Source organism: Rhinolophus ferrumequinum, chromosome 14, assembly GCF_004115265.2.
Source record: "Rhinolophus ferrumequinum isolate MPI-CBG mRhiFer1 chromosome 14, mRhiFer1_v1.p, whole genome shotgun sequence".
Lineage (NCBI taxonomy): Eukaryota > Metazoa > Chordata > Mammalia > Chiroptera > Rhinolophidae > Rhinolophus > Rhinolophus ferrumequinum.
The window spans coordinates 24598783-24613022 of NC_046297.1; the positions used below are offsets into that span (position 1 = coordinate 24598783).

The 14240-nt window shown below is 37.4% G+C and overlaps 1 protein-coding gene across 3 annotated transcripts in view; it reads left to right on the forward strand.

Moving 5' to 3' along the window:
- ATP6V1H (ATPase H+ transporting V1 subunit H) overlaps nucleotides 1-13494 on the forward strand; it is a 154795-nt gene extending 141301 nt beyond the window's left edge. The window contains exon 14 of one of the 3 annotated variants that reach the window (XM_033126480.1): nucleotides 12668-13494. In XM_033126480.1, coding sequence (XP_032982371.1) covers nucleotides 12668-12728 — 61 coding nt within the window. In that variant the 3' untranslated portion in view covers nucleotides 12729-13494. The remainder of the gene's footprint in view (nucleotides 1-12667) is intronic. The other 2 variants (XM_033126481.1, XM_033126479.1) reach the window with 2 other exon arrangements.
- The last annotated feature ends 746 nt before the right edge of the window (nucleotides 13495-14240 follow it).

The window sequence follows — 14240 nt, forward strand, 5'->3', positions numbered from 1 at the left end:
ATCAATAATGACCTTAATGTCTGTGGTCTTACTGCACCAATTATATGACATTGATTGTCAGAGTGGATCAAAAAAACGCTACCCAAATACATTTTTTCTATAAGAAACCCTTATAAAGATATATATAGATTAAAAGTAAATGGATAGAGAAAAATATACCATGCTAACACTAATCAAAAGAAAGCAGGAGTAGCTATATTAATTTCAGACAAAGCAGGCTTCAAAGTAAGGAAAAGTTTATCAGGGTATAGATGGGCATTATATAATGGTAAGGGGTCAATACATAGCAATTCTTAACATGTGTAAACCTAACAACAGAGCATTAAACTATGTGAGGCAAAAACTGAAAGAACTGTAAAGAGAAATAGATGAATTCTACTATCATAGTTGGTTCAGTTCAACACTCCTCTCAGAAATGGACAGATTCTTCAGGAGGCAGAAAATCCGTTAAGGGCATAGTTAACCATTGATCAACTGTATATAATTGACATCTACAGACTACTGCATCCAACGACAACAGAACACACGTTTCTCTCAAGCTTATATGGAACATTTACCAAGATAGAACACATTCTGGGCCATAAAACCCATCTTAACAAATTTAAAGAATAGAAATCATGCAATGTTTGCTTTCAGACCACAACAGAATTAAACTAGAAAACAATACAGAAAGATAACTGGAAAAATCCCAAAACGTGGTTGTTAAATAACACAGTTTTAAATAACACATGGGTCAAAGACGAAATTTCAAGAGGAAAAAAAAAAAAACATTTTAAACTAAATGAAAATGAAAGCACAACTCATCAATTTGTGGGATATAGTGAAATAAGTGCTTAGAAGGAAATTTATAACATTGAATGCATAGAATAGTAAAGAAGAAAGCTTGAAAATTAATAATATAAATTTCCAACTTAGGAAATGAGAAAAAGAAGAGCAAATTAAATACAAGTAAACAGAAGAAAAGAAATAATTAGAATAAAAAAATTAAAGAAATTGAAACAGGAAGTAATAGAGAATACCAGTGAAACCAGAAGCTGGTTCTTTGAAAAAATCAGTAACATTGATAAACCTTTAGCCAGGCTAACTAAGGAAAAAAGGCAAGACACAAATTCCTAATATCAGACATGAAAGAGGGGACATCACTACAAATCCCATGGAAGCTGAAAGGATAGAAAAGGAAGGGGCTAATATCTCAAATATATAAGGAACTCATGCAACTCAACAAAAAAAAACAAACAATCTAATTTAAAAATGCACAGAGGACTTGAATAGACATTTCTCCAAAGTGGACATACAGATGGCCAATAGACATATGAAAAGATGCTCAACGTCACTAATCCTCAGAGAAATGCAAACAAAAACCACAATGAGATATCACCTCATACCAGTTGGAATGGCTATCATCAACAAGACAAATAATAACAAGTGTTGGAGAGGCTGTGGAGGAAAAGGAAACCTCATACACTGTTGTTGGGAATGCAGATTGGTGCAGTGGCTATGGACAGCAGTATGGAGGTTCCTCAGAAAATTAAGAATAGAATTACCATATGACCCAGCAGTCCCTCTTCTGGGTATATACCCCAAAAATCTAAAAACATTTATCCATAAAGATGTACTTGTATGTGCTCCAATGTTCATTGCAGCTTTATTTATGGTGGCCAAGACATGGAAACAATCAAATTGTCCTTCGATAGATGATTGGGTAAAGAATATGTGGTATATACTATACGCAATGGAATACAACTCGGCCATAAGAAAAGGTGAAATAGTGCCATTTGCGACAAAGTGGATGGATCTTGAGATTTTTGCTAAGTGAAGCAAGTCAGAAAAAGTCGAGACCATAAGATTTCACTGATATATGGGATATAAAACTGAAAGCAACAAAGAAACAAGATAAACAAATAAAGATACAAAAACTCATAGACACTGACAACAGTTTAGTGGTTACCAGAGGATAAGGGAGAGCGGTAGTAGACGGGGGTAAAGAGGATCAAATATATGGCAATGGAAAGACAACTGATTCTGGGTGGTGAACACACAATGTGAGATATAGATGATGTATTACAGAATTGTACACTTGAAACTTAAGTAATTTTACTAACCACTGTCATGCCAATACATTTTAATTAAAAAAAAAGAAAAAAGGAAAAGGAATACCGTGAACAACTCTCTAAGTCCACGAATTTGATAACCTAGATTAGATTGACTGATTCTTTGAAAGATACCATCTGTCTGCTCGGATCATCTGTTTTTTCCAGTTTTAGTTTTGGCAGATGGTGTGCACGTGCCCTGCCAACGATTGACTTCCAGAAGGGACACAAGGTGCAAAATGGCTTACCTGATCTACTCCAGCAGCATGGCAGCTGGTGCCCCAGAGTGGTATTGAGGAATGCAAATACCAGATTAAAATATATTGTTTGGGAGTGACATCATAAAAATGGTGGCGTGAGGTGAGCCTCTTGAAATCTCCCCTGGAATTTACAACAAATTGAACAACTGTAACTCCACAAAGGACTCCCTGCGCAGGAGACAGGCAAGACTAAGAGGCACATTACTGAAATAACCTAAAGGTGGGCAAATTGCGCGAGCGGGAGAGGAGGGAAGGGAGAAGTGCAGAGACGGTGCACGTGGGCACAGGACGCGGACCTAGCTCACTGCTCTGAGCTTGCTGCATCCTGGAATTACCGCAGCTGCGAGAGAGGAAAGAACTCGGACTGCTAGGGCTCTGTTTATGGCCCACAGGGCTGAGGGGACAGCATATAACACGGTTGAACCCAACGCTCACAGCAGAGAACTCGTAGCAAAGACTGAGGGAAGAAGGCTGAAAACAGTGGTTTAAGCCCTCACTGCCGCAGAAAACGGAAGCCTTAGGCACTGAGCCTAGCTGCCCCTTCTCTACCCTCCCAGAGCTTCCCTCGCCCCCACCTGCCCAGTGCTAGAAGTGCAACAGTAGCAGTGTCAGATCAAAAGAACAGAATATTTGCAGTTCTGAGAACTGTGGTCCACAGCCACAGATTCGCAGCCTAACTAGTTCTGGCAAAGTGGAGGGAGCTGCGGAAGGAGGCCTGGCTGAGGTGGTGCAATGGCTCTGGGCCATCTCTCACAATCCACCCTTCCCCTGTCCCCACCTATCTGGGTGGATCCCTGCAGGAGTAAACAGAACTGCTGAAACACACGGGCTCTGAATCTGGTGCAGGAAGAGCTTTGGAACTTGAAAAGCTCTCCGCATCCCCACAGGGACGCGGTGTCCTATGACCCAGGCGAACTGTTCACAAAGGGGAAGCCCGCCTTCCAGGGAATACCCCCATTATGTGAGAAGCTGGAATAGGGCAGAGAAAATATAACACTGCAGTGTGAGAGAGCGTGAAAGGCTGCAGTCGAAGAGAAAAATAAAACATTCTACCAACATCCACTGGAAAACAAAAGAAAGACCTCTTCCTATCAACCTGTTGCAGAACCCACTCCTGTAGATGTCTAGGAAGAGAAATAATAAATCATTAATTGCCATGAATAACCAAGGTAAGGAGACAACTCAGATAGAAAATGAAAAGTCTCCAGAAAATGAACTTAAAGATACGGAAATATGTGACTTAAATGACAGAGAATTCAAGATTGCAGTTCTGAAAAAAACTCAACAAGATGCAAGAAAACACATATAGGCAGTTTAATGAACTCAGAAACACAGTCAAAGAATAAAATGAACATTCTACCAAAGAGTTTTGGCAGATTGTGGATATTGACAAATTGATTGTAAAGTTTGCATGGAGAGGCAAAAAAGATAGTATATAGTCAACACAACATTAAAGGAGAACAAAGTTGGAGTACTGGTGCTACCTGATTTGAAGACTGACTACAAAGCTACATAATCAAGATAATGTGATACTGGTAAAAGAATAAACAAATAGATCAATGGAACAGAATAGAGAGCCCAGAAATAGACACCCATAACCATAGTCAACTGATCTTTAACAAAGGCAATTTTATTGCAAAGGCAATATAATTGTATTTCTTTTCTTTTTTCTTTTCCTCTTCTTCTGCTTCCCCCTCCACACTCCGGTTCAAGTCATTGTTTCTCAGTCTAGTTGTGTAGGACACAGCTCCCTGACCCATGCTGATTTTATGAGCCTTGCTCTTCCCCCCCGGCTGAGGCAGTCAGTCGCTGGTCGCCAGCCGGCTGCTCATGGCAGCTCTTGCCAACTGCCGGCCTCTCACGCTGGCCACTGGCCGCTCATGGCAGCCCACGGCAGCACAGGCCCACCACAGCACACAGCAGCACACAGCAGCACACAGCAGCTCACTGCAGCCCAGCTCCAGGGAGAGCCGTTGTTCACAGTCTTAGCTGTAGAGGGCGCAGCTTACTGGCCCATATGGGAATTGAACCAGCAACCTCGGTGTTAGGAGCACGGCGCCCCAACCACTTGAGCCACCAGACCGGCCCTATAACTGTATTTCAAAAGCTGTACAATGGAGCAAAGATAGTTTCTTCAACAAATGTTGGTAGAACAACTGCACATCAAAAAAAAAAAAATCAGACCTTACATCTTTCACAAAAATTAACTCAAAATGTAAAACACAAAACTATAAAACTCAGAAGAAAATATAGGAGGAAATCTAGGTGACCTTAGGTATGGTGTTGTCTTTTACATACACCAAAAGTTTGATATGTGAAAGAAATAATTGTGAGGTTGAACTTCATTAAAATTAAAATCTTCAGCTCTGTGATGTACAACATTAAGAGAGTTAGAAGACAAGCTACAGAGTGGGAGAAAATATTTATTTCTGAAAGACACATTGATAAAGGACTATTAATCAAATATACAGTGAGCTCTTAAAACTTAATAAAACCAAATTAAAAATTGACCAAAGACTTAACACACATCTCACCAAAGGAGATATATTGATGATAAATAAGCATATGAAAAGATGCTCCACATCGTATGTCATAAGGGAAAAACAAATTAAAACAAGAATGATGTATTACTATACATCTATTAGATTGGCCAAAATCTGAAACACGACACCAAATGCTGGTGAAGATGTGGAGCAACTCCTCATAAATTGCTGATGGGAATGCAAAATGGGGCAGCCTCTTTGGAGGACAGTTTGATAGTTTCTTACAAAACTAAACATACTCTTAACATATGATCCGGCAGTTGTGTGCCTTGATATTGACCAAAGGAGCTGAAAAGTTAGAACCACACAAAAACCTGCACACAGATGTTTATAGCATCTTTATTCATAGTTGCCAAACTTGTAAGCTATTAAGCTGTCCTTCAGTCGGTGAATGGATAAACAAACTGTAGTCCATCCAGACAGTGGAATTATTCAGCACTAAAAAGAAACGAGTTAGCAATCCATGAAAAGGCATGGAGGAACCTTAAATGTATATTACTATGTAAAGAAGCCAATCTGAAATGTGTACATGTTGTATGAGTCCAACTATATGACATCTGGAAAAGGCAAAAACCAAAAAAAAAAAAAAAAACTATGGAGACAGTAAAAAGATGAATTATTGCAGCGGGTGTTGGGGGAGGAATGAACAGGTGGAGCAAAGAGGATTTTTAGGCCAGTGAAAATACTCCGTATGATATTTTAATGATGGATATATGTCATTATGCATTTGTCCAAATCCATAGAAAGAACAATAGCAAGAGCGAACCCTAATGTAAACTATGGGCTTTGGGTGATTGTGTTAATGTAGGTTCATCCTTGATAACAAATGTACCACTCTCGTGGTACTAATAGGGGAGGCTGTGCATGTGTGGGGGCTGGGTACGTATGGGAATCTCTGTACCTTCCTCAATTTTGTTGTGAAATGGCTCTTAAAAATAGTCTTAAAATATAAAGGATAAATAAAAGGAAAAGGAGCATTTGCTGATGCTTTGAGTGGCCCAAAAGTACACGTATCATAACCATATGTTAGAAAAATGATAAAGTATGCAAGACACTGCTGATCTAATGGTAAAGCTGGTAGTGATAGGTAAATAGGGACTATTCTTGATCATAAACTAGAGATAAGGAAACAGAATTTAGCTAATATTTAGATTTTATAACTAATTTAAGAAGATTTTTATTATTGCAGTTCCTATAGGAGAAATAACTTATTTCTAATTCTGCCTAAATTGCTTTTATAACAGACTTTGATGCAATTGCTTTTAAAATGTACATTCTCCCTGCCCCCCTTAGAACCAGAACTCATACAAATAGACTGCACTTTTAGAATCACTGACCTCTTTGGCTTTTTTTCCATGGATCACCTCTTTAGGGATACTGCTAATCTGTTAATCTTTGAATTTAGGTACTGTTAGAAAATGAAGTGGCACCTTACAGCTGTTAAAGGCAGATTTTCCAAATGAATATACTTAGAGGACTAAGTATCCTCTGTGCATTGTTAGCTTTAAGACATAGATAGGACAAGACCTTTCTCTGTTTTTCATGGGGGGGTGCTAGCTCAATGGCTCTCCAGAGACTTAATAATAGCAATTTTTTAAAAAGGTGCTGCCGTGGGAAAGAATCTCTCTGATGGGGACATCCAATTCCTGAACTCTTACAGAATCTCTGCCACAGTAATAGAAAAGGAGGTGTCATTTAAATGTGCACCTTGCCCCTTAACTCCTATGAAAATTCTGCCAGCATGCTTTAGAGTACTTTTGGGGGCCCAGAGTTAATTATGGAGAGAATGACATTGCAAGGAGAAAGAGCCCTCAGGGTACAGGAAGTTGAAGGGATTTATTTATTTAAATCATATGCTATTAATAAAGGTGTCCATTTGTGTTAAAAGAAAAAGAAAATAAATGGCTAATGATTATGAAAATATATTTGAGAAAATAAATTGAGGAGTCACACTGTGATTTTGTTAAGGTCTTTATTTTCTCATCTCTACAATAATATATCTTCAGCCACTGGGCAGTAGAATAATGTACTCTGAGGCAGTAATGTATAGTGATTAAGACTCTTGAGTTTTAAAGTCAGACAGACTTGAGTACAAATACCCTCCCTGCCACTGGTCTCCTAACATTATAACATGTCATTTAACATTGCTAAACGCGAGTTCCTTGTCTATAAAATGGGGCTCATCTGAAACTTTTATGGATTTTATTGTGAAGAGTAAATTTTAAAAAATATATACGAAGCCGTTAGCAGTACAGTGCTTAGTAAATAGCAGGCTAAAATATGGTACCTAAAATATGGTACTAAAATATGGTACCTTTTGTGACTGTGATCACTACTTTTGATCACTGCTTTTCCTAGGCTGAGATTTTAAAGTATTGTGGAAACAGTTTGACTATATGTACTTACTTTTGGAATTTAAATATGTTTCTGTAAATTAGATGCAGATGAGAGAGAGCATTGTGATTTTTACATGGTTCAGTTGTTACATAGGAAAATCAGTTCATAAAAAGAAAAGTTGCTGTTTGTGTGTAATATTCAAAATCATGATAAAAGTTTATACATAAACAATAGTGAGTTAGCATTAAAGAAAACAGGACTGTATAAAATATTTAAAGTTTATTTTTTCTCTTTACCAAATAAAAATCTGTATTGTCTATAAAGTCTATAGTTAAAGATAAATTGTTTTAATACATTCAGAGAGAAATATTTCATTTATGATTAATATTATACCCACTTGTTTTCCAAAACAGGTTAGGTAAAGGCTAAGAGAAATATAATTATGACTCAGTTATACTTTTTTTTAAAATTAAATTTATTGGAGTGCCAATGGTTAGTGAAATTACATAGGTTTCAAGTGTATAATTCTGTAATACATCATCTATATGTCATATTGTGTGTTCACCATTCAGAGTCAATTCTCCTCCCATCACCATATATTTGACCCCTTTTACCCTATTCTACTTTTAGTAATTATTGTGAAAGACTCAAAGAAAAACATGGGATATAGAATTCTAGGTTCATTATAATTTGAGTTACGAAAATTTACACACTAAAAGAGGACTAGAGAAAATAATACAAATATGATAGTAACAGATTTTCTGTTTAGCTTCTTGGCAGCCAAGGCAAAAAGGAAAAATGAAGGAGATTATAGTTTTCATAGATTAATATGTTTCATGGATTAATATTCACTTTTTTGTTGGCACTAGATTATGTAGGTGAAATTACCATGTGGTTTCTGGCACTAAATTATGTAGCTGAAATTACCATGTGTTTAAATTATACAAGTGAAATTAGCATGTTTAATAATAACGTGGTGCCTTCCACTACAGTTTTAAAGAAAGAATAATAATTTTTGACAACCCTTAGCATAGTGAAGGTTTGGCACTTTATTGTAATGTGGTGAAGGCCTTTCTGTTGTTCTAAGAGGTAATATAGGCCAGGTAAATGCTTCCTGGTGCCCTAGCTTCTAACCTAGATAGAATAGAATCTAGATAGTTAACATCATCTTCAGACCACTTCTTTCAAATCTCAGCTTTCTCCATGGTGCCTCATAGGAACTGGAGAGCAGTATTATAATAGAAGCTGAAGTATAGATCTTTTAAGGCCACTGATAAGAGAATGAAATAAGTATTTCTTAATTACATGTAAACTCTTTCCCAGCATACATCATAATTTCTTTTGTGAGCTGTTTTGTACTTGCGTTTTTAAAAAGGGGAGTGGATCTTCAGAGTGCCTCTTTTTTCAATTTCAGACATAGTTGAATCCCAAGTGATTTAAGTTATGAATGAAGATAAAGAGAAGAAAATTTTGTTTGTAGGTAGTAGAACCAAAGATTTAATGTAAAACTCCTGTAAATTGCTGGTACAAATCGGGCACTTTATGAGTGAATTTTAAGTTTAATTTTTATTATTGTATATTGATCTTCATGTATAGAGAGGAGGACTGAGTATTCACATTAATTCATTTAAAATAACTTTTCTTGAGTCCTTTGTTATAGATACATTATAATCCCCTGAAACAAAATCCATAATAGTTTTTTTTTGCCTGACAGTAATATAATTTTAACCTGAAAAAATTATTCATACCTGCTAATAATTTTCTGATCTATAAAAATAGGAACAATGTCTGCTTTTTGCACCTTCTGGGCTCTTATTGGAGGCTAGGCACATCACAATGGAAAGAGAACAGGATCTGAGCCCTGGCCAGGCAATTTGCTCACCTTGTACCTGAGCAAGTTATTGTTTTCCCTGGCTGCATTCTCTCCCTCTTTATAGTGATGCTGTCAAGATGAAAGTGAATGTGTAGACATACCTCCAACAATGTTTACATGATAGCTTCTACTAAAGTGTGGAATGCAACAAGCATTCTGTGTTCCCAGCCCCAGGCACTGTTGTCAGGGCTTCCTGATGGCTGGGTCACAGAGAGTTCATAGGCAGCCTTGGGTAATCCTCGGGAATGTTTTAGTTGACTTCATGTTGCCATTTGACACCAGAAGAGCAGACTATAACATTTTACAAGCCAAGTTCAAAGGAGCACATTTTCCCCAAAGCTTTGTATAGTCGAGGTTCTCTTTCTATAATACGGTATCTTTTTTCAGTTGAGCCATGGTTCAGCTCTGATATTTTAACAACCCACATGCCACAGCAGACATACTAATTTCAAGAAAGCCTGAGGAGGAAAATTGATTCTTTTTTCCACAAATCCCATATGGGCTCTTTTCCTGTTAGACTTTTGGCCTGCGAAAGTCTTTTTAGATTTTTGTTACCTACAATACCTCAAGTTAGGTCCACAGAGTTCCATCTGTGACTCTTGATGTGCAAGTTTCCAGTTGAACACTTCACATCAACATGTGTGCTTGTCCTTTACCTTAATCCTAGATTGCATAATCCCTATTTAGCAAACAGAGGTAAGGAGGCCATGGTATCTACAGCCAGGCCCTAAAGTCGGTAAGAAGTGAATACCTCATGGCCATTTTGCATGTAGGTAAAAGAGTATAGTAGAGCATATTATCCGTGATAAATACCTTTGACCAGGAAAACAACAGAGCAGAAGATGGGTGGGTAAGAAGCCATGGTTGGTCATGTTTTTAAATTCTCTGCTAGAACAACTCACCTTTACTCTGTTTTAATATCCTTCTACTTTGAGTCTACTTCAACATGTTTCTTTTGTGAAGAAATTAGTCATTGTCCCCACCTCCAGGTGTTCACTGTTTTTCCGAAACAGAAATTAAATCTGGTATAGGAAATGAATCAATCTTCATGTCTCTGAAAAGAATTGAGCAGATGCGACCCTCTGTGTGTGACCAATTCCACAAAGACCTTTTCCGGTCACTTAACAGTTCACAGCACAGAGCTCTGGGAGGCTTAGCCACATTCTCTCACCAGTTGTCTTGGAAACTTACATTTACAACATGGTCCTTGACATTTGTCCTTTACTGAAAGAATTACAGCTGATTATGATTGAAGGATGGCATGATGTCTTTGAGTACACCTTTTCAATGTTTTCTAAGAAATCACTCTATATAGGAGGAAAAATAATTTCCCCTCTACCCTTCTGAGTTCTTAGCTGAGACCTCTGTAATAAAAGGCAGATTAACAAGAGAAAAACAATTTATTAACGTGTATATCTCTTATACACATGGGAGATACCCAGGAAATAAATGAACTCTTAAGAGGTAGATTTAGAATTTAAGCTTAAATTCCATTTTAATAGGGGTAAGGGGAACAGTTTTTAATGGTTTTGGGGAAGATGGATAGGCCCTTAGAAGAATAAATGGGAGGAATGATAGTTTGTGACAAAGTTTGTCTGGGTGTGCTGTGGACTTCTAGTCTCTTCTCTCATAAGAGTCAGTCTTCTCTGGATGATGAAACTCCTGAGGAGGGGTTTATGACAATTGAGTCCTGTATGAAGGATCTGTCTATAGTCAACAGATAAGGGGAGTTCAGAGAAAACCTCTCCCTGCATTTGCTGTGTTTCAAGTGCCTACAGCTGAAAATAATCAACATGCCAAAGTGGCATGTGTGAGGGTGACATGTTCTGCTGCCCTTTACACTTAATAGTCTAATGTTCAAAACTGGAATATTTGACGGCCCTGTTGAAATGAAGCATAACTGATTTCAGATATTTTATTTCCTTAGGTATATGTAGGAAAATATAAGATCTGGAAATTATGTAATATTATATTCCACCCCCATTCCCGCGCCCCTACTCCCCCAACCAAACCAAACCAAACCTACGCAGTCACAAATATTCCCTAGTGGCGGGCTTCCCAGAGTGGTGGCATGGCTAGAGAACATAAACTCCTGTTTTTTTTTCCTGTCTGATAAAATTTATACGATGGCTTTCCCTTTGGCCTTTGCATAAATTAGAATTATTTACTTACTGTTGGTTGAAAATAAGATCCCCGTGGTCAAATTATGTCAGAGTAGTTCCTAGTTAACGTAATAATTAATGAGTCAGTGGCAAGAACTGTCCTGTAAGGTTTAAAAAAAGACCATAAACCGTTTTCATGCCATAGAAAGTTTCAGTCAGTCTCAGTATTTCAAATCATAGTTCACCTTTGTATGCCTTCTGGAGGGCCCGACCCCTCACCTACGTGAGTTCACAGACCTCCCTCTCACTTTCCTAGTCTACTCTTGCTTCACATCTTTGATTACTTTGGGCTAAGGTATGATACAGCACAGGGAGACCAGGGCAGTGAAACACTTAGATCCCTCTCTCCTTAGTTTGTACCTCTGTGGCGAAAGGCAGGATCACACTTATTAGTAGATGCTGGTGGCACCCAAAGGTCGTTTCCTGGAGATGCTCAGACCAGGATAGGTTGAAAGACCAGTTGATGAGGAGAGGAAGGGTTGACATAGACCCCGTGACTGTCCTTGGGCCCAGTGCCCGCATGCTCAGTGCCTTGGTAGGTCTCGTATTAATACTATGCAGTGTCTTGTCTGACAACCTCTAGAGCCAGCACATCCACGAAGTGGCAGAGTTGGAATGCAAACCCAGGTCTCTATTCCAAAACTCATGCTTTTTTCTTTTTATAGGAGGGATCCTTTAAAATATTATTTTAAAAATAGCTTCTTGTCTTTATTAGGTAGTTCATAAACAAAAGTTTGGGCAAGTCCTCTGCAGAAAAATAGGGAAAAGACTGTTTTTTATCCTGGAATTAACAGTGATGTGTGTGTAATTTAGAGAGAAGTACACATATACAGTAGTGGGTACACATTCAGTGTATTTGTGAAGGACAACACGATGTCCCAGCTGTGATACCCCCTAGAGAGGTTTTAGTCTGCCATGCCGAGTCAGTGCTCCGTAACAAGCAGCTCCCATGTTATTTTTGGTGGTTTGTTTTGGTGGTTTGTGCTCTGGCATTCATCCTTAGGTATAAATACATGTATTCTCTAACATCAGGAAGTTTGTTTTTCTTGTATCAGTCCACTTACTTGGAATCATACTTAAGTTGATTTTTAAATTACAGATGTGGCAGCAGCAGTAAACCAGGTTTTTACCTAAACAGTAAAGTAGACTACCCAAGAAACAATTACATTGCCTTGTAATCGTACGTGGAATTACTTGTTTGTGTGTGTAAGGCAAATAGAGTGTTTGAAATTCATATAATATAGACACTTCTGAAATTTGGAAAAGATTAGTTTTCTAGAGCTAGTTGATTAATTTTTAGGTATTAAAGTATATGACAGTGTATATTGTGCCTTGATTTTGAAAGAGATTCTTTGTCGTTTAAATTCTAATTTACCTTGTTATTTTATTCTTATTTCTCTAGGGAATATCTTGGGAAACAGCTCCAATCTGAGCAGCCTCAGACTGCTGCTGCCCGAAGCTGAACTGTGCTCTCCAACCTTACCATTTAATCTGTGACAGAACACCTGGAGTGTGAATCTCAGTAGTTACATAATTTTTCATTTTACTTATAATTTTCTTCTGGTATATAGCTTTTCCCACTGTTGATATGATAAAAGTGTCCATTAAATTGTACAAAAGTAGATGCTTTCTCTATCTAAGGAAAATATTACTGTTACATATACTGCTTGTAATTTCTGTATTTATTGTTCTCTGGAAGTTAATACAGTTATTAAAGGATTCTCACTCCAAATATAGTTTTCTCTTTACTAGTTCCTTGCTTGGACTTTAACAAATATCTCTGTTGTCTCAATGAAATTGGGAGAATTGTTGCAAAGTAATGAATGGCAAATATGTTTTGAAATTATATGGATCTGTATGTATCCATCCATCCATCCTCCAACCCACCCGTGCATACATACACATTGCTGCAGGCTTCTGCTAATATTTAGAAAGCTTTGAAATATCAAATTAATTTTTAATATGGTGCTATGGTCCAAAAGATTTGCTTATGGACATCAATGAAGAATTTTAGTTAGATTGTTTTTATTTCATTTATTTCCTGTACTTTTACTCTTGGATTTTAGTACCTCAAATCTGTTTTCTTTTAATACTTTTTTGTTTAAGTATTGCCAATCGATATTTTATTTCTATCACTCCCATCTTTATTCTGGAGCTTCAGGCCTTCAGCAGGGCATACATGGGATCCCCTCCATCCCAAATCTAAGCCTTTTGTTTTTTAACCTCAACACCTGGTCTCTCTGAGTTTCATTTTATTTTCAGTTCTCATTCCTAGCAGTTTTCGGGCTGTCAAGTTGAGTAAATGTATTAAGGCTAATAAACTATTTTGGTAAGTTTTTTCTTCTGTAGAAGGATACTTATTTTGAGGATCAAAAATTGTTTCATTTTCAACGTAGACATTGTGTGGGACAAGTTATTTACAATGATGGATGTTTTCCTTGGTCAGTAAGTTCATGTGATTTTTCTGTGATTTTTCTTAAAGAGTTGATTTCATATTTGCCAAGAAAATAGGTAATCTGATCAAACCAATTTTTCTTGATTGAAAGTTTTAAATTCTTTAAATTGTTTAGACCTAGATCTTTTTACTTTCCAACATATGGGAAAAAAACTATACAGAACTTTCCTCTGTGGTAATTACACGTTCTGCATTAGCAAAGGATCAGTTTTCATGTTAACATATTAATGTGTTTTTTTTTTTGCCTGACAGTGACATAACTTTAACCTGAAAAAATTGTTCACACCTGCTAATTATTTTCTGATCTATAAAAACAGGAACAGTGTCTGCTTTCTGCAGCTTCTAGGCTCTTATTGGAGGCTAGGCACATCACAATGGAAAAAGAATAGGATCTGAGCCCTGGCCAGACAATTTGCTCACCTTGCACCTGAGCAAGTTATTGTTTTCCCTGGCTCCATCCTCTCCCTCTTTATAGTGATGCTGTCAAGATGAAAGTGAATGTGTAGACATACCTCCAACA